This window comes from Alternaria conjuncta (assembly GCF_024043145.1).
Source record: "Alternaria conjuncta strain BMP 0040 chromosome Unknown scaffold_24, whole genome shotgun sequence".
In the NCBI taxonomy this organism is placed as follows: Eukaryota; Fungi; Ascomycota; class Dothideomycetes; order Pleosporales; family Pleosporaceae; genus Alternaria; species Alternaria conjuncta.
Window position 1 is genome coordinate 254,365 of NW_026250113.1, and position 22,661 is coordinate 277,025.

General features: G+C 54.0%; 6 protein-coding genes and 1 non-coding gene across 7 annotated transcripts; 4 read left to right on the forward strand and 3 right to left on the reverse strand.

Annotated features, from left to right (window-relative positions):
• Nucleotides 1–286: 286 nt before the first annotated feature.
• J4E85_010569 (uncharacterized protein) lies at nt 287–1,766 on the reverse strand (the record flags this gene model as incomplete). Its single annotated transcript, XM_051474777.1, has 2 exons — nt 287–1,400; nt 1,540–1,766. The coding sequence occupies 2 exons, from the start codon at nt 1,764–1,766 to the stop codon at nt 287–289; spliced, it is 1,341 nt and encodes a 446-aa protein (XP_051321453.1).
• Nucleotides 1,767–8,420: 6,654 nt separating this feature from the next.
• On the forward strand, nt 8,421–9,454 carry J4E85_010570 (uncharacterized protein; the record flags this gene model as incomplete). Its single annotated transcript, XM_051474778.1, has 2 exons — nt 8,421–8,452; nt 8,569–9,454. 2 exons carry the CDS (start codon nt 8,421–8,423, stop codon nt 9,452–9,454), a joined length of 918 nt encoding a protein of 305 aa, XP_051321454.1.
• Nucleotides 9,455–12,133: 2,679 nt separating this feature from the next.
• On the reverse strand, nt 12,134–13,278 carry RRP36 (rRNA biogenesis protein rrp36; the record flags this gene model as incomplete). The annotated part of the gene is made up of 3 exons (XM_051474779.1): nt 12,134–12,276; nt 12,332–13,046; nt 13,099–13,278. 3 exons carry the CDS (start codon nt 13,276–13,278, stop codon nt 12,134–12,136), a joined length of 1,038 nt encoding a protein of 345 aa, XP_051321455.1.
• Nucleotides 13,279–13,718: 440 nt separating this feature from the next.
• J4E85_010572 (uncharacterized protein) lies at nt 13,719–15,464 on the forward strand (the record flags this gene model as incomplete). The annotated part of the gene is made up of 1 exon (XM_051474780.1): nt 13,719–15,464. The coding sequence occupies one exon, from the start codon at nt 13,719–13,721 to the stop codon at nt 15,462–15,464; it is 1,746 nt and encodes a 581-aa protein (XP_051321456.1).
• Nucleotides 15,465–15,922: 458 nt separating this feature from the next.
• Nucleotides 15,923–15,996, forward strand: J4E85_010573. The gene has a single exon. It is a non-coding gene; the product is annotated as a tRNA-Ile (tRNA).
• Nucleotides 15,997–16,580: 584 nt separating this feature from the next.
• On the reverse strand, nt 16,581–18,871 carry J4E85_010574 (uncharacterized protein; the record flags this gene model as incomplete). The annotated part of the gene is made up of 2 exons (XM_051474781.1): nt 16,581–18,179; nt 18,227–18,871. The coding sequence occupies 2 exons, from the start codon at nt 18,869–18,871 to the stop codon at nt 16,581–16,583; spliced, it is 2,244 nt and encodes a 747-aa protein (XP_051321457.1).
• Nucleotides 18,872–20,547: 1,676 nt separating this feature from the next.
• On the forward strand, nt 20,548–21,438 carry J4E85_010575 (uncharacterized protein; the record flags this gene model as incomplete). The annotated part of the gene is made up of 1 exon (XM_051474782.1): nt 20,548–21,438. One exon carries the CDS (start codon nt 20,548–20,550, stop codon nt 21,436–21,438), a length of 891 nt encoding a protein of 296 aa, XP_051321458.1.
• Between the last annotated feature and the right edge of the window lie 1,223 nt (nt 21,439–22,661).

The window sequence follows — 22,661 nt, forward strand, 5'->3', positions numbered from 1 at the left end:
GAAGATGGTAAAAGGAAACAACATATGGAAATGGCGGTGCGTGCGTGTGTCTGGGTATAACACTGCGGGTCTGAAATTAGACCGCTGGCGCTTTTTACAAAGACGTATTGAAATCAAACATTGCGAATACGAAGGGGTAATAAGTTGCAGTGTTGAAAGCGAAGCTGCATGGCTGAAGAATAATAGTGGTAAAGCGAGAGTGATGTTGCGCCGTAAAGATGAGAATAAGTTGCAAGTTTGTCGCTGAAATAGTAATTATCGAGATCAAAGCCGAGGCCGGGTATCATCATGAGTGAAATAGATCCCAAGCTCTTGCGCACAGTCCAATGAATTCTTCCTTCTTCTTGAGTTGAGTTTCTGGTGAGTCCCGTCCGGCTCCGAAGGGGCCGAGACGAGGTTGTTGGCGACCCAGCGGCGGGGTACCGTTGTCTTGTTCGTATTCGTCGCGGCCGCGTCTCCGTGAGCTGCCACTGCGGTGCAGATCAGGCCGCGATGGGTAGGCTGATTGTCCGTTCTTGGGCATTGGTGACGGGGGTGTTGGGGGCTGGTGGCCGCCGTAGTGAACTAGACGGGGCAGGAGATCTTCGCGGCCCCCGGATAGTTGCTGAACAGCCTCCTCTGCGGACTTGTACTCGCGGGGCCTTGAGGTTGGGGGCGGCTGTGTAAATTGTGGGGGCGGAAAGCTCGGTGAGGGCATTGGGGGCTGCACGTTGGAATGCGATGAGTGTCCGGGGCTGCCGTGGTGGTAGGGGTTGCGCGCTGTTCCGAGGGGCTCTGGGAAGACGTCTGAGATGGGCGGTAACCGGTTGCTGGTCTGTTGTGCGGGGACGTGGTGGATGTGTGATGATTGCGACAGGTTAGATGGGCCATTGGCCAGCTGTCGCGAGGGAGGTGCGTTGCCGCGAAGACCCGTGAAGGTTTGGTTTATCGGCGCCGACTGGATCACACGGTCGCTCGAGAAAGTCTCATGCGAGGGAGGCGCGATGGAGAGACCCGGTGGTGGCCCCTTCCGGCGGGAAGTGGAAGGAGTCTTGATTGTTCGTCCAAAGGCACCAATCTCGGTGTTCCTGGTGTCTTCCATCTGCGGTGGTCCGCCCTTGCCGCCCTTCTGGCGCGCTTCGATGATCTGTCTTTGACGCTCTCTTACATCCAAGCTCCTTTGCAGCTGCTCGCGCATGCCAGGGTCCTGGGTGTGGAAGCCGGGCGAGAGGCAGGCCATGCCGACATCGTGCAGGTTGGCGCTGCCCTGACCCGAGGGACGAGCCGTGAGGGCACCCGAGGAGTGCACGATGTTGTGGTTGGCTAGGTTGAGGCGCTGGGGGCGGTGCCGGGTGGTGGCAGGCATGTCTGGCGACGTGGGCTCCTTCTTGACGACGATCTTGGGGGCTGGGCCGCGAGACCTGCGAGAGGAGGGACGGTTAGACATGAGGGACATGATGTCTCTGTGGGGAGGGGACATGGAGGTGGAGGTGGGAGAGGAGGCCGAAGGAGGACGGCATGACGAGGAAGAAGATCTTGAGGAAAGACTAAACGACGTACGAAAAAGGTGAGGGCTTGGTCTCGGCTCTGTGGTGTGCACCTGGACTGGAGGAGGTAGGTGAAGCATCCTGAAGTGGCAGCTGAGAGCGAGACTTGGGCGTCACTTGGTGGGGAGAGAGAGTCGAGGGCGCGATGGGAGCATATGTCCTCGAGGAGCCGACGCCGTCAGCGGGCGCCGGTGCCGCATGCTGGGCAGGGGCCGGGGGATTGGCGACAACGGTGGTCATGGTCGCGTGTGGGCGTCCGTGGGTTGCGGTGGGAGGGGCAGATAGATTGTAGGAGGGTGAGGTGGCAGGGTCTTGTAGGAAGTCCGCTACACGAAGCGTCGAGGGCTGCGGGCAGCCTGGGCGGGTTAGAGGCTGGTGCAACACTAAGCGGGCGCAGCCGGGGGATGGGCGGGCGCGCGTTATGCACTGGGGCGGAGAGAGTAAAATAATTCGACGTAGGAGCAGCGCGCGCAGTCGGCGGAGAGAAGCAACAGCACAGCGCGCTCTTTTGGGGCGCGGGTGTGGAGGGGATAAAAATGGCCCGCACAGACGTGTGTTTGCACAGGGAGCCTTGGGTACAGCGGCTGGCATGCAGTAGACGACGTGCCTCCAGACGCCAGCCGGGGGGCGGTTGGCGTGGGCCGCCCTATCGCGAGCCTCGATGCCAGGCCCTCCATGCGCTGCAGCAGTTGGGGACGCCTAGGGCGAGCAGATGGTCGCGTCGTCTGCGGGAGCTCGCTGCACCAGACACACGCCACCCACCAACCCACTGTTTCGCATCCGCGGCCTGCCATCCATGGCGCCCACTGTTAAAATCTGCGCTGCTAACCTGCGACCGTCGTTTCCGCGACGATATTGTTGTCCATTCACACTATCCACCTCGTTCACACTATCATGCGCAGTTGTCGAGGCTGACTACTCCACCGCGCCGTCCCAGCTGCCCGTAACTCGTCCTCAGCACGACTGGCCAACACCAAATATTGGCAATGGGCCTGTAACGCGCTGCATGGCGCCCCCAGCCAATCGCACCCCCGCCAGCGCATGCCTGCCGACCGGCCCTAGACGAGCCTTCGACTTGTTTCACGCCGGCGCATCAGCGGTTTGACCACGCTCAAAGCAGCTGCCATCGACACGGACCGGAAAAGGATTAATTGGCCAGGAACATCGTTCATGGCCTCGCGTTTCAGCGAGGCCAACTCTCCAATAGCGCTAGCCGATGTTTGTTTCTCACAATCTCGCCCCCTCGCCGTGTCGGGGCTGCCCTTAGTCATTCACCCACAACCAGGGTCTGGCGTCGGCATCTCTCACACGTGGCCGGCAACGTTCGCCCGGTCCTGGGATTGAGCGCTCCTTGCCTGTCACATGTCCTCCAATCCTGGCCTCTCCTGGCTCCAAATGCGCCTTCCTCACAAGGCCTGTCTGCGCCTTCCTCACCACGGCCTGTCGCTCCTTCCTGACTGACTCATCTCTCACAAAGAGCCCACTCACCAGAGCCGCAACTCTGAAACATACACTCTCCGTTGCCACAGCTCCCACGCCCACCACCGGAGTCACATCCTACAAAGTATTCTCCGACCGTTGCGCAGAAACTGCCTCAATGCCGTGTCTATCTAGACCCTCGATTCTGCCGCTATCCTCCAGCCATGCTTCGGCTAGCACTGTCCGTCGCGTTTCGTCGCCGACCACCACATTCCCGTAAAATGCCAATCATTTCTTTGTTCTCCATCACGGCAAGACCCTGATATATCGCCAAGTGCATTACACATGCTCATCTCATCAGTGACACTCTTTCCTCTCGCTACTGTCCGCTCCGCTCAGCCGCCGGTCTTTCTGAATTCTTCCACATCCCCAGTCGATAGGTCGATCAGGTACCGACTCGACACCCCTCCAGGATAATTTCCAGCAGTCCATCCGCATCCGGTAATCACACCATCGCTTCTTCAATATGGAACCAGTGGGGCTTAACACCTGCTGCATCCAACCGAGCGACCGGGATAGGGCTGTCTGTCGCACTCCGTCCAATCAAGCAAAGGATCGCCCAAGGCTCTATTTTGGGCAGTGATCGTATTACCTCTAGCCATGCTGCACTCTAGCACGCGTGCCATTACCCTGCCCTTGGGAATGAGCAATTACTGCCGTCTGTTGGGACAAGTCTCACATAAACGCTCTTGGCACGCTGTCCAGAGGTACTTGATTCACGCTCGGGAATGAAGCCGACGCTTTATTCTTGTGGCGTAGAGCAGTGAACAGGTCGGGTGAAGTGACAGTACCTTCGGCAAATGACATGCTTCACGGCCCGCACACAACGTGTACAGCCTGCAAACTGCATGCGGCACAGAAACCTTGCCAGCGCACCTGCGCCCCTTGCTATTTCTCTCATCACAATGACCGACTACGCTTCCCCAGATGCAGCCCGCACGACAATACCCGTGTGCGACCTTCTTCGCTGGGTAATTGCGTCAACGCAGATCTGCCGTCCCACGTTTCCACTTCACGTTCACGCACCCGCTTCAAGCCGAATGCACCCGTTGCGGCGAGCATCTGTCGTTGTACCAATACTTGGTCGGCTTCCGTAGTCGTACCGAGGTGGGCAGCGCTATGCAGTTCGACGGTTTGGGATCGAATCGCAGGAGCATCGCCGTGTGGGTGGCTTGGCAGATGGGTGTTTGATCTGCGGCGTAGATCATGTTCTGTCGTGCGCCTTGGACAAAAGCAACGTCGACGAGGCTTGCCACTGAGTCACCTCCAGTGACTCACTATCACAATGGCGATCAGGGTCTTTGGCGTTCGCCAGAGTCTATTCCCAACTGGCTGTTTCATCGGAGGCAGATCGCGCGAGAACTTAGATCACCCTTTCGATGCCTACGCGCGCACGAACGACATGACTTCGGAGATTTTGCTTCGAACGGTTATTGTGCGACGGTAACATGCCACTACGCTGTCTGCAGTGCTACTACCACCCAGCATTGTAGGTATCCTCCGAATGGACGTGTCGATGATACACAGCAGATCGCCTGCAGGATCGCCCTCGTCATAGTGCTCGCTCTACGTACGCACTCCGCTCACAACATGGACGCTATAGTGGAACGAGCATCGCGGGCGAGAAGACTACACGAACGCAACTCCCAAAGCGGCACCGAATGGCCGACCCGAAAACTTTGGACTCACTCAACGAACCGTTCAGGAGAGGGCGGGACGCGGTACTCGGGAGATCAGCGCTCAAGCGACCGCTCAACAGGCGTCGTAGCGTTGTTGTCGTCATTGTTCACCTGGAGGCTGACTGTTTAGCTAGCGTATGCGTAGTTCACTTCGCTCCGTATCACTGCGTATACCCATCTTGACACCGTGCGACGGACGCTAGTCTACCCCCTTCGGAGTTGCGCGTCTTCAAGATGAGTATGGCAATGCTACGACATGCTTCGGAGAGGACACTCGTTTCGCGTGCAAGTAGCGCCCCTGTGTCGCGTCGTAACCTCCAACACGATGCCGAGTATGTCAAGGTCCTCTCTGTGTGACTTCAAAGTACAGCGGTTCAGCAGTGTAGGGATGATGGGCATCCCGGTACAGAGAGATGAAGGTATCCGCGCGATTCCCCATGGCGAATGAATTCAAGGTAAATATGCTTCGCAACATAAGCTATCACCGTCCGTCGTAGACTTCTCGAACCCTGTCAGTGTATGATTACTACTCACTCTCCTATCAGACGGGAATGAACCCAAATCTCGGACATTACTCCGCTGTCTAGTGTGAAAAGCTAACAAGGCGGACCACACGATATTAAGGGCTGGTACGATGGAATTCCCTAACTGGACATTACACTCCAAACGCACTGCGAAGCTTCCTCAGGTATTAAGTACCTACTACTAATAAAACAAGGACCGGATAGAAACGTTAGTAAATGGCGTGAGGCGGATAAATCAAGCCTACATATCATTTTCGACCGAGAAGAACCTGCTCTTTACATCAATCTACTTTAGTCAACGAGACCAACATAAGAAGACTAAGATGCACTTGATATACGAGAAAGAAAAACCTCGTTGTCGAGATCTGCGCTACATGGTTCGGCGAGCGTCAAGAGGTCACTTGAAGCAGTGCAAGCCCCCACTCTATTCGCTAGCAGTTGGCCTTTTCCATCGTTCTGGCCTTCTGAATCTTCTTGTTAACATTTATTTCAGATCTGTAAACACGAATAAAGTCCTTATGTCCACCCTGTTTGGCGCCTATGACCACGTAAAGCGGAGGTTGCAAGATAGTAATTATACCAGGTTGTAATACCAGCTTCAGTCCCAGCACTTCTCCATCAACATCCTCCAACGACATCTCGACAGACAGCGCACATCCTCTCCTCTCCTCTCCTCTCAAATACCCTCCTCAATACCCTGCTCAACCTCCTCAAGCAACGGGGCCCATGGCCCATGGCTCGGATCCGACACCAGCATTCAACAGCTCTCGACAAATCGCCTCATGTGGTGACTGTGCCACCTGACAGACAAATCCGTCGGATCCGACAACAGCAATCGATGGCTCTCGACATATTGCCTCATGTAGTGACAGCGCCACCTAACGGACAAAGACTTCGGATCCGACAACAGCAATCAACAGCTTTCGATCGATTGCCTCATGTGGTGACTACGCCGCCTAACGGAGATGTTCTTCGGATCCGACACAATCTCCTCAAGCAACGGGGCCCACGACCTATGGCTCGGATCCGACACCAGCAATGAACAGCTTTTGATAGATTCCTTCATTTAGACTGCGCCAACCAACGGAGAAAGCCTTCGGATCCGAAATTCGGGTTCGGACAAACAACGCAGAAGGTGACTGCCCAGTATGTCTGCTCAGGGCGGTTTTGCACGATTCCCAAGATACTGGTGTTAAGGGAGGGAATTGTGCTGCGGGCGTGGGATGGGGGGCTTGTATGTTGTGTTGCATTGGTGCGTCAACTATGGTTGTGATGTCTTATTATGAAAGCTAGACGATGCTGGGCTTGAGATCTAGAAAGTCCTTTCGTAGAAATGGCAAAGATTTGTGAAAATGACGATGGAGGACGGAGACAGCGGAGGTCCTGTTATCTCGTGGATGTGATACGTGTGAAGGCTATACTACTACTTCTGCGTCTATTCCAACCCGTTCTGACCTCAACATTTGAGTTGTGGAAAATGTTCAAAGCTCAAGAAATCGTAAAGATGTAAAACCCATAGTACGAAGGGTGAGTTTGTCGCACGTTGATACTCGTTATGTGCTGCGCAGGCAACAACGAGGGTGACGGTGACGCGATGAAACTGCTGGTAAGTCCACATTGATTAACCCTCATCCTTTTATCATGCAAGTTCAAATACAAGAGGTGGTGATGATAAATGGGGCTGGCACGCTCGAAGCACTGGTGTATTAGGGGATGGCGGGTATGGTCTCGTTTGACCCTGACTCTCATGGCCAGCCCCAAGGCCCAATTGATCGCAAACAAAATCTATTGTTTTGTCTTTCCATCGCGATACCAGCAATGTTGAGGTTTCGAAGAACGAGGCTGGTGTCATGCGCATGGTGCGGAAGTAACGAGGGGGGGTTGGTGCACACTACCTCCTGCGCATCGCGAGTACGAGGTCAGTAGATTCTTCTTTGAACACATCAAGCTCTAAAGAGAGTAACAGCACGCGATGTCATGTGCGACCCGCATTAGCACAATGCGGGGTGCTGGCATCTTCCTGGCTGTTGATAGGTAGGCATCAGCGACCAGGCTGCGACAGGGCGGCTCGGCCAAGGCAGAAAGGAAGAGGTTGGGATTTAGGCGATGAGTTGGCATTCGCGGTGTGTTCTGAAGTTGAAACTAATTCAATCGTTTTGTGAGATTTCGTGACTACGATGTCGAAATTGATGGGGGACTGCCTGCCAGGGTGCAGGAAAAGCACCCCACGAGTGCGCAGAGACCGGCGCAGCGGTGAGGCTGGAGTATCACAAGTCTTTGCAAAAGCAAAAAGCACCATAGTTGCCCTGCGTCGAGCACATTGTTTCGTGATTGGAGCGCATTCCGTCCACGTCTGGATGCGGATGCGCAATCTGAACGAGATGACCAGCGCAGGATCGCGCAAACCCCCAAATCTCCAGTGACTGGCTGAGAAGCCATCGAAGACAAGAAAATAGCCCGTCCCAAAGAACAGACAGAACTACTGTTCACGAATCTATTGCCTACCTTTGGCCAGAACACGCCTGGCAGCCCGCATCTCCACAAGTCAAACGTCACACTTACCTAATCCCCGTACCCCTACGCATGCCATCCCTCTAAAACACGCACACCCAGCCCCCCCTTTCCCAACACAGCGCGTATCGCACACACGCATCATCCAAAAGCGAAATGACATGCAACGCCAATGCCGTCTCCAAAACCTGCATTGGCAGTGGTGGATGAAAATGCGCATTAAGTTGTTCTCGATCTCGTCGATGCCTGGCTAGCGGGTAAAACTAAGCGGGGATGCAAATGTGCGACGGGGCGGGAGAAAACAAGAACAGGGGTACGGGTCAAGGAAGCGTGCCGCCTGGCGCAGCAGACGTGCATCATACCCGTCTCTTTTGGGACGACTGGTCGCGACGGAAAAAGAAGCTACGTCATACGGGGGCTGGGACAAGGCCACCTCGCGCAGGTTTGGGGAATGGGTCTTAAAGTTGGCACTGCCACATCTTCTTTGTCCTTGCATTACTTCTAACCTTTTGCCATCTACGCTGCATCTAATACCATCTACCACTTTACTAATTCCTACGGTATTTCGACGTTGTCAGACGTTGAAACTTTATTCGCTTGAGGCTCATCGCGCAATCGTCACCCGACGGGAACACGGATAATCGATCGTCAACGGTCGCTGATCATCTCCATCACATCACCGAGATAGAACCGTAGAAGTCATGTCTGGCGTACAGGAAAAACAGCTCCATGAGTACGTTATCCCTGCGTCCAATGCGCCGCGACGCGCATCGTCGCGTTCGCAATGAGATGGGAACTGCGCATCTGCATTACGTACCCTTGCGCAACGAACTAACACACCAACCACAGGCTCCTCTCCCGCTCCATGGTCGACATCTACGTCGGCCCCGAGAACACGCACTGGATCCTGCACGAGAAGCTACTCTGCTACCACTCGCCCTTCTTCCGCAAGATCTTCTACTCCAAAGCCAACTCGGCGTCGCGCACGCAATCCTTCGGTCTGCCAGACGAAGAAGATGCGCCCTTCAAAACCTTCGTCGGCTGGCTCTACAGCTCCTCGCTGCCCGTGCCCCGCGAGGAAGCCGACCTAGGCGTCTGCTTCGACCTGTACCTAATGGCCGAGAAGTTCGAGATACCAGGCCTCGTCGCCGACGTCCTGCAGGTCGTCCGCGAATGGTACAAGTACAGCGACAGCTACCCCGGTCTGCGTCGCGTGCAGTACATCTACGCCAACACCGAGGAGGGCAGTCCCATGCGCCACATGCTTGTCCACGCTGTCGCGCGCATGATGGTTATCGAGAAGGGGATCCCTGCGCACTGGGACAAGGCGCTGCGTAAGAACGGACAGCTTGCCGTCGACATCATCAAGGCGATCCAGGACTGGCGTCTTGAAGAGGAGGTTGTGCCTGATGCGCGTGAGGAGCCGGCTGAGGCTGAGGACCTCGTCGATGTGGAGCAGGAGACGCAGAAGTTGGATGAGGAGGCTGAGCAGGAGATCGATGATGATGTTCGTGCGGAGCGCGCGGAGGAGGCAGATGACTCTGAGGACACCGTCGTCGAGAGCCCGACTAATGAGAGCAAACGCCCGCAGCCTAAGTCGAAGCAGAGCGGCAAGGATGTTGGACAGGACTTGAAGAGCAAGGATAACGGTCTTGTCAAGGACTTCAAGAAGTTCAGCCTCAAGGAGATGCCGAATGAGATGACTAATGCCGACTATGGTACTCTTCGCGCATAGGCTGGGCCCATCTTATCTTCGCCACTTACCTTCACATTTGGATTCAATTTGCATGATTTTCTGCTCTGTAGGGGGGAATATATATCCGGCGTTTGGGATCTGGGGGTTTCGGGACATTTCTATCTTTCTCTTCTTTCTTGGTAATTTTCACTTCGAAAAAAGAGAGAATAATGTCTTAGTAGCCTTTAGGGATTAGGTTTTTTCTGTAGTTGAAAGTTTGCAATTGTAACATCATTACCATCATCTTCGAATGCGTCCCCGCTGTACACATGAGTCCACTCTTGACACAAGAAATTGATATTAAACTAAATCTACGGTGAAGTTTATACATAAAAAATATAACGGGAACTATACATCCCTCACCCCACAACAGTCTCCCCCCTCGCCATCCCCCTAACAAACAACGCCCTCGGCGCATTCCCATTCTGACAAGTAGTTATCGCGTTCACGCAGATACCGGCACCACCTCCGCAGCACGTGTTCACGACACACAGCTGGTTAACGCCGCAATCCTCGTTTACCTTACACCGGGGACTGCTGCACTGAGTATTCCCAGGGAAGCAGAGACCACCTCCGCCACTGACGGCGCCGCAAACGCATCCTGAGCCACAGGGAACATAATTGCCACACGATGAGGGGCCACAGCTGGGATTCGTGCAAAGCCCGCGAGCGCAACCGCCGCTTGCACACACGTTACCACACGCGCCACAGTTGTTGGGGTCGGTTTGGAAGTCCGGTCCTGCCGTAGTGGTAGCAATCGCAACAACCGTCATAGTCGGTGTCATAGTCTCCGTCGCAGCAATCTCCTGTGTCGCAGTCGTGGTTACAGTGAAGACAGTTTCGGTAAAGGCGGTAGAGGTCGAGATGCTAGTTTCGGTGGCGGTGCTGCTGACGACTACAGTGATGGTAGGGGTTGCGAGGGAGAGGCATTCGCAGGCTTTGGTGACTTGCGCGCATTCGTATTGCTGGAGACCTTCTGGGGCGGTTGGGCAGAGTGTTGGGGTTGGGAGGACGGGTTCGGGTGTGGATGATGGTTCGGTGGTGCTGGAAGGAACGATGGAAGAGGACTCGGTGGTACTAGTGAGTACTGGGGAAGATACATCTGCGGTACTGGAAGGTGCCGTGGAAGAAGTCTCGAAAGAGCTGGAAGTGATTGTAGAGGATGATTCCACAGTGATTGAAGTCGCTGTGACGGATGACTCCACGATGCTCGAGAGAGTAGAGTAAGCCGGCGCCATTACGCTCGAGTACGCGTACGACGCCTGCGATGCAGTTGAGTAGGCCAGATGCGATGTTTGCACTGTACTCAGCGATTGCGACGATATGACCTCTACCATACTAGAGGGCTTCACGACCGGGTAGCTCGCTGTGCTCGAGCATTTCGTGGACGTAGATGAAGGAGTCGCAGTAGTCGAGGGCTTCTTGCTCTTAGTGCATGATGTGCTGGTGGAACTGAGTGTCTGCACATAATCGCGTTTGACTGGTGCTTGGGCTGTCACCGTTACTATCGTTGCTGTTGCTGGACATAGCTGTACTTCGGTAGTTCTAGGCATATTAGAGTGTGTAGACGCGGCATCCGTGCGAAGTGACTTACGTGGTAATAGTTACTAAGACTGGATCGGCTGTCAGGGTGGTAGTGCCAGTAATTGTAGTCTCGTCGATGTTTGTGACAGATTCCGTGAGTGTTATCGTCTCAAAGGCCTCTGTAGTTGAAATGACAGTCGATGTGCTTATTGCACTCGAAGTGACGGTGACGGTGGGGATGGCCAGAAGCGACGAACAGAATTCCGCTGCTGTCGGCACCGCGCGTAGCTCACCGACAAGAGGCGAAATGAGTTGACACTCCGAATCTTTGACGTCAGTGAGTCCAGGAATCTCTTCCTGGGCTGAACTGGCAACTGCCAAAGAGAGAAAGAGGGAGGTGATAGATGTGCGCATTTTGACGAAGTTTTCCGATTCTGGGCCGACTGTGGACGTTTGTTTCTGCCACTGGAGAAGAAGGTGACTTGAGTGAATATTCAACTAGACGGTCACGGCAGCATATATACACCTTCCAAAGAGTTTGCGTGCGGAACCATTCTCGTGGCGCTCGGTATGGCTGAGCTGAAGCAGGGCCAGACGAGGTCATTCGGGCATTCCGACGGCGACTTTCCTCCCATTGCTACCACTTGCAAGTTCTCAACGACCAGGGAAGCGAAATGGCTTTCGATCTAAACCCACGAAAGTTCAAGCTCCTGCTGAAGTGCCGAATTGTGTGTATAAACTTGACTCGAATAGATCTATGTGCAGTGATTAGGCTGTAGTGCTAGATTAGATAACCCAAAACAAAAGACACGCAGGGACTCGGTGGCGTATCGAATGGACAATGCGTCACGATGGAATGGGTTGGTGGGAGGCTTGAGGTGTACCTGACTAGTGCAGATCTGGGGAAAGCCTCGTCTAGGCCGTCCTAGATCTCCATCCCCTGTCTGTGCTTGACTGCGGACAAGGCGATAGTTGACGCCGCATCTTACGATAATCGAATCGCGCACTCATCAATTACTCGTCACATGATGAAAGGGCATTTGCCAGGAGAATGAACATGAAGACGACGATAGCGAAGTTTGTAGAAGAGTTGAAGAAGGGGTATCTGATTGCAGGCGACGAAAGTTGAAAGTATTGGTAGTATGCCTGTATAGGCTATTGAGCAGTACGGCGCTCGTCGGGCATGTTCTTCCGTTCTTTCGCCGTGACCTTCTTGCGACGGCGTTCGATGACCTTTTCGCGCTGCTTCGATTTCATGTTCTGGAAGCGGTCGACCAATGCAATCTTCTTTTGCTCGGCTAGAATATACTGTCAGTACGTGCATGTTGGGACGAGGGAATTGAGTGGACCTACACTTCTTCAAGAAGAAAGGCTGCTTGCCCTCCTTGACAAGCTCCTTCTCCTTCTTCTTGTGCTCCCGTGTCACCTCCTGTAGCTTCTCCTTGTTCTCGCGGGCCTTTTGTTGCGACTCCATAGAGAGTAGCTTCTTCTTCAGCTGCTCCTGCTCGACTGGATTCTTCGTCTTCTTTATAGTCTGACGTAGTTCAGAGATCTCGGTTTTTCGGTAGTCGTTAAGGAAATCGTATCGCTTTTTGACCACAAACTCATCAGGCTGGGGTCCTGAAGCATTGTCGAACCGGGGGTCACGGAAGACTGGCTTCTTCACATCGACTACGTTCCGCTTACGTGACACCGCACGCTTGCTCGACTGGACAGCCGGGGCGTGTTTGCTCGAGCGCGCTTTTGGAGCTGCGTCGGAGTCGGAGTCTCCATCCTCGTCGGCTTCCTGAGTGTCTCGTTTGCTCTCGCTCTTGCCTTTGCTCTTCTTGTCCGTCTTCGCTTTCTTGCTGGGCTGTGCACCGTTTGCGAGCTTTTCAGCCTTGATCTGCCGTAACCGCTCCCTCAGCGCTTCCAGCTTATCCTCTTGTGATTTGGATGCGTCGTCGCCTCGTTTTCGCTTTCGGTCGGCGGGCTGTTGTTTTGAAATGGCGTCTTGTGCTTTGGCTAGTGCTCCAAAAGAGACTTTGCTCATTTGCGCTTTTACTTGGTCATCGTCGGAGGCGTCTGACTTGGTGATGTTAGCGGCATGCGCTGGCAGAGTAGAAGTCTTGGAGACTCACCATGTCCTCGTCTCCTGATTCCCCATCTTCCTCGCCATCTGAACTGATCACGTTACCGCCCTCATCTGCCTCGATTACAGACGCAGAAGAGGATCGGTCGGTGACCTCGTAGTAGCTCTCGGCGTCTGAACTGTCTTCGGCGGCGCGCAGAGTGCGATCCAACTTGCTCGCAAGCACCATTGTAAAGTCTGAATTTGAGGATGTCGCCGTGAAAGCGCTTGTTGAAAGTGTATTGGTATCGGGTTCTGTCGCGTTCTTCTTCGCCGCGGTCTACCAACATTTTTGTGGACCCCGCCTGCCGGGGGTTTGATTCGCCGACAGGGCCGACGACAGACAGGCAACTGCGCCCAAATTTCGAGTGCGCCTTCCACCGTTGGGCTTCATGCTGCGAGCTCTCCGTCTTCACCTCACCAGGCTTTTCACCGCTCACCCCTCCCGTCCCGCCGAGCGTCTGTCGCTATCGCACGTGCTCCATGGCCGCAGTCGCATCAGCTCGGTACAGCATCCCCCACTGCGCTCCAGTCGCAACTTCCTCCACTAACACCGACAACTTCAAGACCAAGACAGGTCGAGACAGCACTCCCCACGGGCGCCCGCTCTCTGCCACCGCAAGCGCCAGCATGAATGAGTCATGGAATCCGAATGCGATGCCCTTCCGCCCGGGCGGCTTTGACCGTCGCGAGCAGAGCTTTGGCGCCTTCGAGAACCAGCTTCCACCACCACCCCCTCCTCAGTTCCAGGGACCACCACCTGGACCATACGGGCCGCCGAATGGTTTCTTCAACCAGAACTTTGCGCCGCCTCCGCCGCCGCCCCAGCAGCCCCCGCACATGTTCAGCAACCAGCACCATGACTTCGCAATTCACCAGCAAGCCATGGCATACCACCACTGGATGGTGCAGAACGGCCATCCGCATCACCCACCGCCGCCGCCTCCTTTCCCGCTAGGTCCAGAGGCCTTTTCGGGGCGCCCACCACCACACATGCCGCCTCATGGCCAGCCGCCTTTTGGTGGGCCGCCATTTGGCCAGCAGCCATACGGACATCAGGCGCATCACGGTGGGCCCCCGCCCATGCCTCATCAGCAACACCAGATGTACCCGAACCGCCCGCCCTACCATATGATGCAACAGCAGGCAAACTTCCCGTATGGAGCAAGGAACGAGGACATACAGTATGCTTTCGATGCCTTGTTGAAGGGTCTGAAGTCAAAGAGCCGCACCGCTAATACTCAAAACAGGGCACCAACTCCTCCAGGCAAGAAGTCAAAGTCTGGGCTTACTGCCAACGGGCAAGCTAAGCAGAAAGAGTATGGTACCCTCCACCGCATTACTTCATTTGAAGCCAAGTGCTCTAGGATTAACAAACTTCACAGTACTCCCAAAGCACCGAAGGCACCCAAAGCGGCCGGCGAAAAGAAGGGACGCTATGGTGACGAAAAGATTATGCTCCCTGCGCCGCAGCCTACGCAAGAGTATCTGGACCAGGCCGCTGCGGAGCCTACCACCAACGAGACACCGGGCCAAATGCTGGTTATCCTGGATCTCAACGGCACGGTGCTCTTCCGCCCCAATAAGAACGCCAAGACTATGATCGAGCGCCCATACCTGAAGCCTTTCCTGCGCTACCTTTTCGAGAACTTCAAGGTCATGGTGTGGTCTAGCGCGAGGCCAGACAACGTGAAGTCTCTAGTCAGCCAAGCATTGGACAACGATCTCCGGTCGAAGCTCGTCGCTCAATGGGCCCGCGACAGTTTTGGACTATCGCCGACAAACTATCAGCAGAACGTGCAGGTATACAAGAACCTGAAGCTAGTGTGGAGTCGAAGTCAGATCCAGTCTTTCCATCCAGATTATGAGGCCGGCAGTCGCTTCGGCCAGCACAACACGGTGCTGATTGACGACTCTTCGCTCAAGGCGAGTGCGCAGCCGCACAACCTCCTGGAGATCCCCGAGTTTTGCGCTACTCCAGAGCAAATGCAAGGTGACGTGCTCCGAGAGGTAGCAGGTTACTTGGAGGCATTAAGGAGGCAGGCAGATGTATCGCAATTCATCAAGAAGGTTCCGTTCACTGCCGGCGGAGGCTGGACGTTCGACTGGCCTGACGCCGATGCTGGTGGTGGCGAGATGACCAGCAAGGTGTCTGCGGGTAATGCTCCTACTACGAGTAAGAAGAAGAACAAGAAGAAGCAGGCCAATGCCGCAGCAGCTGCAGCAAGTAGAACTAACACTCCTTTGTCACAGACAATTGATACCCTCGCAGCCGTGTCGCTAGCCGCACCTGCGCAACAGCAACATCAGCAGCAGCAACAACAAGCGCAGATGCAACAACACCAGCAAATGCAGCCTCAGCAGCAGCATGCGTAAAAGCAATTTCATTTCGACAGATGGTGAGGGAAGGAAGTACACATGTACAACCTTTCACGCGAAAGCGCGGTTTGCCGGCTGGGTGCAGGTGATTGCATAAGTAGCTTGGATTTAGCGGATGTCTTCTCTATGTACCAAAAGTATGCGATATGACGGCCGATCATAATGTACAGCTTCGAGCTGGAAACTTCTATACCAATACTACTGAATGTATTCTGTATTGTCCGACTTCACCACATGTGTGGGTGTTGCTCATTGTCCACACGTGCCCCGCCATGCCCCGCATCTGTGACTCCAAACCATATTGGAAGGTGTGACCCTCACCATAACATCTCACTCACGCGTCTGGGTAGAAGAACTGAGGGCCATGCTCAGCCCAAGCTCGTTTTAGATCTCCACATTGATACCAATATGTTTCAGCTAATTCCTCAACCCTCCATCGAACAACAACAAAAACCGGTCGCTTAGCTCAGTTGGTTAGAGCGTGGTGCTAATAACGCCAAGGTCGCGAGTTCGACCCTCGTAGTGACCATCTCTCCGGGCTTGCCCGTAACTTTCTTTTTGCTCTTTTTGTGAGAATACTATGTCCAAAAGAGTATTCCAAAGTCTAGTAGCAAGAGTGGCGAGAACTTAGGAGGTTATTTTGTCTTTTTGCTGGTGTCAGATGGTAGGGGGAAGTCACCACCCGACGCGAGAGGAGATCTGAATACGGACTTTGTACGGGTTGGTGGGAATAGCCTAGGAGGCTACGTTACCTTGGGATACTCTATAGTTTTGGGTTTTGGACCTATGTATGCTGCACGCCTGTTTAGGGGTTTATTGTACGTTTGATATTACAAACAAGCCAGAAGTCTACATTGCCTTGGATAGGTGTAAAACTATGGTTCTCGCACTGATGTAGACTACACGCCTGCCTAATAATTTACTCATGGGAGGTGGAGTAATACATGTGCGAAGCAAGAACATGAATAGTGACTCCCGACTGCATTTCAGACAATACTGTCATCGTAGCCCCCTGTGTGCTCTTTGAGATAAGTCGCAGTTGTCTGCATACGTTCATTGTTCATGTATACCGTACAATCATCCCATCATGATATCGCGCCTCCAAGGCGCCTCCTACACCTTCGGCACTGCATCCCCGACACTTCCCATATCCATACTCAGCGCATCTCTACACGCGCCACTCTCACATACCATAACACCTTCACTCCCCCTATCCATGCTCTTGACAAGCGCGTTCCGCTGACTTAGCCACTCACCCATGCCCTTACCCACTCTACTAACAGTACCAAGACCAGCCGGTCGCTCCCGATACCTCTGCAACCACTCATCCACCCTTTGACCTTCACCCGTGATAACGCTATGTCTGATGCCGAGCTTACCAACAACGACTGCATCCATCATACTCGGGAAAAGGAAGGGGTGTTGCATAATTTCCGCTTCGAAAGCAGACGCCGTATCCCGTGCTTTCTTGGTATACTCCTCGTCCTCTAGCAACGCACCCAGACGATCTAGATTCTGCGCTGACACGCCATTTGTGCCTGGTTCAGCGTTATCCATGCCGTCTTTCAGCCGCATGATGAGGTCTTGCTGGTTTTCGGGCGTGGAGAAGAAACCGAGATGTTGTTTGTCCCAGAACATTTTTAGTTGTGTTTGTTGGAGGTCGTCGGCCCATTGGAGGTAGCTGTCGTTGAAGGTGGCTTCGTAGAGGGAGATTAGGCCCGAGATCAGGTAGGCGTAGTCGTCGGCGAAACCGGGGGCGTCGCCGCGGCCTTCGCGGTATACGCGGATGAGGGTTTTGGTGGAGGGGTTGTAGAGCTCTTTTTGCAGGAAGGCGGCGGCTTTTTCGGCGGCGGCTAGGTATTGCTTTGAGCGTGTGGGGTCTTGTGATGAGAGGGCGGCGGATGTTCGTGCGAGAGCGCCGATGGCGAGACCGTTCCAGGATACTACGATCTTGTCGTCTAGACCTGGCCGTGGGCGCTCCTTATTGCGGTGCTCGAGTAGCTTTTGCCGGCCCTCGGTTAGTATCTTGCTGACCTCATCCTCTGACAGGCCAAACTGTTTTGACAGATCTGCTGGTGTCGCGGTGATGGCTAGGACGTTCTGGTTGATCAGTTCGTCGTGTGCATCATGTTCAGGTTCGACATTGCCCTCATCCTTGACATTGTAGTATCTCGCGAGAATCTCTGCGTCTCGGTCGCCTAGAATGTCCTGGAACTCCTTCAATGTCCATACGTAGAAGGCACCCTCTCGCTTCTCCTTGTCATTTGGCCGGTATAACGAGTCAGCATCCTCAGATGAGAAGAAGCCTCCACTCTCAGCGTGCATAGGCGGACTGGTGAGATATGTCGCGATGTCGTGGACCGCTGATAGATGTTCAGGGCTCTTGGTCATGAGATATGCGTCCAGGTATACGGGCAGGAGTTGGGTCTGATCGTACAACATCTTCTCGAAATGCGGTAGGCTCCAATCCTTCGTGACGGAGTATCGCGCAAAGCCGTTTCCGATTTGATCGTGTATGCCCCCCTTGTTCATCGCGTCTAGTGTCGCCAGTACCATGTCTTTCGCATGTGTGCAGTCCTTTGCTCCGAGCACTTCTCTGACCGCATTTGGATATTCGGATAGCTTAAGGAGGAATTGGAGGTTCGAAGGTGTTGGGAACTTGGGTGCGCTGCCAAAGCCTGCGTGCTTCGCATCGTATCGCTTCTTGAAATGCTGTCATGGGTTAGTAAACGGTCTTTGGCAAAGCCCTCCATACACACCTCAAATGCTTCATCCAGAAGATCTAGGTCAAGACCTTCATGAGCTGCGCCATCTTTCCTGCTGATGTTTCCGTCCTCTGCAAAGTCTCGCAGTTGCGCTGTGATCTCCTTCGCCGAGTCCAGACACCTCTGTCGCTGATCCCTCCACACATCGCGAATCTTCTTGAGTATGCCAACAAAGCCAACGTGCTCTCCCATCGCCATCGTGGACCCTGGACCAGGCCAGTAGGTCCCTCCGAATATCGGTTCCAGATCTGGTGTGATGAAGGCGTTCAGCGGCCACCCTCCTGAGCCTGTTGTTGCCTGAACATAGTTCATGTATATGCGATCAACATCCGGACGCTCTTCGCGATCAATCTTTATGGGTATGAAGTTCTCGTTCAACAGCTTCGCGACCTCTTCATTCTCGAACGACTCGCGCTCCATGACGTGACACCAATGACATGCAGCATAGCCTATGCTGATGAAGATCAGCCTGTTCGACTTCTTCGCCAGCTCAATTGCCTCTGGTCCCCACATCTGCCATGCGACTGGGTTGTTCATGTGGCCCCGAACATAGGGGCTGCGGCTCTCGTTCAGGCGATTCTTGAGCTTTAGGTCGTCGCCTGCGGTGGCGGACCCAGCGGAAGAACTATGCGCGTCCATTCTCAGGATAGATGTACGGAAGTCGCGCTGTTGCGCTCGCGATGTAGATGGTGGGGTCGCAGTAGCTGGAGCTGGTATACGGCGGGGTGGCGCGGTCGCGATGGGGGTGCGGGCAGATCGACAGGAGCCTCGAAAATTGAATCTCACGGGAGGCATACAGCAAAAAAAGAGTTATAGTGAAATCTGGTGGCGCGCGGCTCCGAGGCTACTGGACGTTATCAATCATGCGAAGTAGCTCCGCGCCCCTGCCGAATTGCCCCGCATCCCGCCAACGACGTAATCTCTAGAACCCTGAGTGGCTGGGGATCGGCGCGGAGATTCGGTTCTCTGCAATCTGCATCCCTTCTGACCTGCATCGATTTCGCAGGGTAGTACACGGGTACATCGCGCCAACGTAAACTACAGTGTCATGACGTGCGTTGTACGCCATTTCTAGAAGCTTTCATCTGCTCGGCTTTGGTAGCGAAGCTCTTTGTGGAAAGCTTATCAACGACGCGCGATAGACGAAGATTATCTGTCATAGACAACTTCGTAGCCTGATACGGCCACCTGGAGAGGTAACAAGGGGACAGCAACGTCGGCTCACGCATGTTATGTCTGTTCTGGGACGCGATGTCGCACAGGATTGTGACTTGATTGCAAAGAACAAAGAGAGAAAGAGTTAAGATGACGTCTTTGGGGTTCGCCCGTGGTACAAATGCTGAATCTGCGCCTGAAGCAAGTAGGCTGTTGTGTTCAAGAAGATCTTATCACGACCGAGGTGGGTCGATCCTTCCTGCGTAACGAACTCGAGAGTGGTTTGTAGTGCCCAGCCGTGAAATTACCTGGTGAGAAGTAGTCACGACCCGTAACGCGGTCTAAGATGCCGCATCTGCCTTGGTGCTGGTAACAAATGTGAGTAGTCTGTGTGACCAGGAAGTAGTCGAGTACGCGAGGTACATCAAGATTGACTGGAGCCTCTATCGATCGCCCAACTTGATTTGAGATAAGCCAAGGTGTAACGGACGCAAGCGTCTCGATTTCGGTGCTGCAACTTCTTACCTAGGTACTGAGACGCTGTTGACAGTTATGCCATCCGAAAGCAGAAGTGACTCTTAGTACTGCCAAGCAATGACCTTCACCATCACTATGCACAGTCACCCACTTGTAACCACTTGAGCAATGACCAGCAGGATTTGACTGCCATCAATGGCATCGCTTCTAGTACAAATGCCCTCGTCTTTTCGCGATGAGAGTGATAGTGGCTTCCCAGGTGCGCTCGGGTTGTCTCTCACCTTGTGGTAGTCGCTCCTGCCTCACCGTAGCTACTCTCGCCTAATTCGGTACTGATAAACAATCAACAGCTTCCTTCCTCCCTCCCCTCCACCACGACTTGACTCAACCACCCCACACTCCTTCATCTGTCGCTCCCTCGATTTCCTCTTTGCGCAGCTTGTCTGACAGGATACACTCTCTTTACATTTCGTGCAACTACACTCACTTCTTTATCCCAGTCGCGCCAGTCGCACTTCAGCACCTCACAGCTCCCAGGAAGCTAGCAACTAGGTAGGCACAGTACTCTTCATTCTGAAATATGTCTAACATGGCAAGCAGTCTTTCTATCCTGTCCTTACGGTGATCTGGTTTCGACACTACTCAAGACTACTACGTACCCGAGCGCTTCCAGTCACTCCAAGATGCATCACTTCATTCTTGTCGCTTCAGCTCTGGCCGCTGGTGTTCTCGCTCATCCGCACATCCATGCAAGGCAGCCGGGAGTCGTCTACGAGACCAAGATGATCATACAGACAGTCGTGGTCACGGTTACTCGAGGATACACTCCGCCGACATCCACCTCTTTGGCCCTATCCGCTACCGTTATCGCTAGTCCCAAGGACACTCCAACCCCGGAGCCGAAGCCCCAGCCTGCCCCTCAGCCCGAGCCTTCGACTTCCAAGGCTCCTGATACTCCCGTTATGTCACAAGCACCTATGCCCAGCTACAGTCCTGCGCCCAAGCCTGCCAATCCAGTTCAAAAGCATCCATCGGGCGAAGACCAGGCCTACCTCTCTTCTGGACCCGACTATCAAGCTGCTATACTGTTCCATCACAACGCCATTCGTGCGAATCACGATGCAGCTCCACTGAGCTGGGACTCCGCCTGCGAGGCAAATGCGCGTATTGCTGCTAGCAGGTGCGACTTCGAGCACTTCACCCCACAGGGCGCCGGCCAAGGTCAAAACTTGTTTGTTGTCTCTGGCGACGCATTCAACGTTACGGCGGGCATATCGGAGACCTGGTACCATGGCGAACTTCCCCTTATGACACCTTGGTTTGGCAAGAGTGACCTACCTCATGAGGTCTTCGAGAAGGTCGGTCATCTTACACAGATGGTGTGGAAGGACACCACCAAAGTCGGATGCGTCTCTCTTGACTGTGGTGGGGCCATGACTGTCAACGGCATAGGTTCGGCCATGAACAAGTACACAGTCTGCAACTACGCTCCGTCGGGCAACTACAAAGGCCGGTATGGAGAGCAAGTCGCCCCTCCTATCCCATCTGCCAACTTTGTCGGCTGGGCAGACTAGTCGTCACTTCAGCTGGTACGTCCTGTCTTTTCGATCTTCCCGATGATATGGGCTATCAGCGCTTATGGTTACACGGATATCGCTCGGCAGATCGGGAGCATGGGACGCATGAGGCAGGCCTTCCCTCGTTGTTTCCTTTCTGGCATGGTTACTAGTCTTCACCTAGCGTTCACTACTTCCATCAGCCAAGTGCCAAAAATCTCAGCGAATGCATATCGCCGTACATTACGATGTGCGACCAGTCTCAAAGTGATTCCAGATGTAGCTTATCTCGATACAATGTCCATGTCCGTGCCTCAAACTGCTCCTGATGCGTGGAGCTAGAAATCGTTTGCGACCGGCTTCATGGTGTTCTTCCGTCGCTTCAATATTACAAAATGTTGTTACAAAGATCTCGTAGTAGTGATGGAAGTGGTAGCGCGAAGTTGCGAGAGAGCGGACCCTTTCGACAGGCGCTGATGACGTCGTGGGCGAACCTCGGCCGCTAGCGACGCGTCTCCTGCACACGACGCGTCGCGCTTGCCAACCTCTTTCATCCACTATGGTATGCTTGCTATGCTACAACATGCGATATCGAAGAATCTTTCCTTGCTGCCTTTGTTCTCGAAGCCCAGAATCGAAATGTTACCAGGGAAATATCCCGCGCGCGCGCGCAGTAGCAGCAAGTGACTGCGTCGCTACGCCCCGCAGTCGGTCTTTCCATTCGCGATGCGATATCAATACCGCGTAAGGTTTACGCATTCTACACCCAGCCGCATTCGCAATTTCGTCACGTCGCCTATCCGATCTCTAGAAACAAAGCCGGCCTATGTGCGGCCTTGCCTGTTTGTTCCGCATCTTATTAATGCCCTCGGCCAGCACATCGAGCCAGTGCTTCCCTTCGATCACTACGAAGTGCGTGGTTCAAAGAGGCTGCATGAAATCATGTTTTGATACTAGGTATTTGTTCTACATCCCATGTCACCACATCTGTGACGATGCCTTCACTGCTCGTGCTGAGCTGGCACGGGTACCGCATTTCTCGAGCTCACGTTGACTCGGCAGCCCTGGTATCCTGTCACGGCTCGAGAGTTTGTGTGCTGCTGAACGTCATAACTCCGCGAAAGACTTTCACTACTAAGTGAAGGCTGTGTGCATGGACCTCAATTGATTCTGCCTACGAATACCAAGAACTCCTGCCTGCAACTTTACCCACCCACCTAGGCACTACCAGCGACGAACTA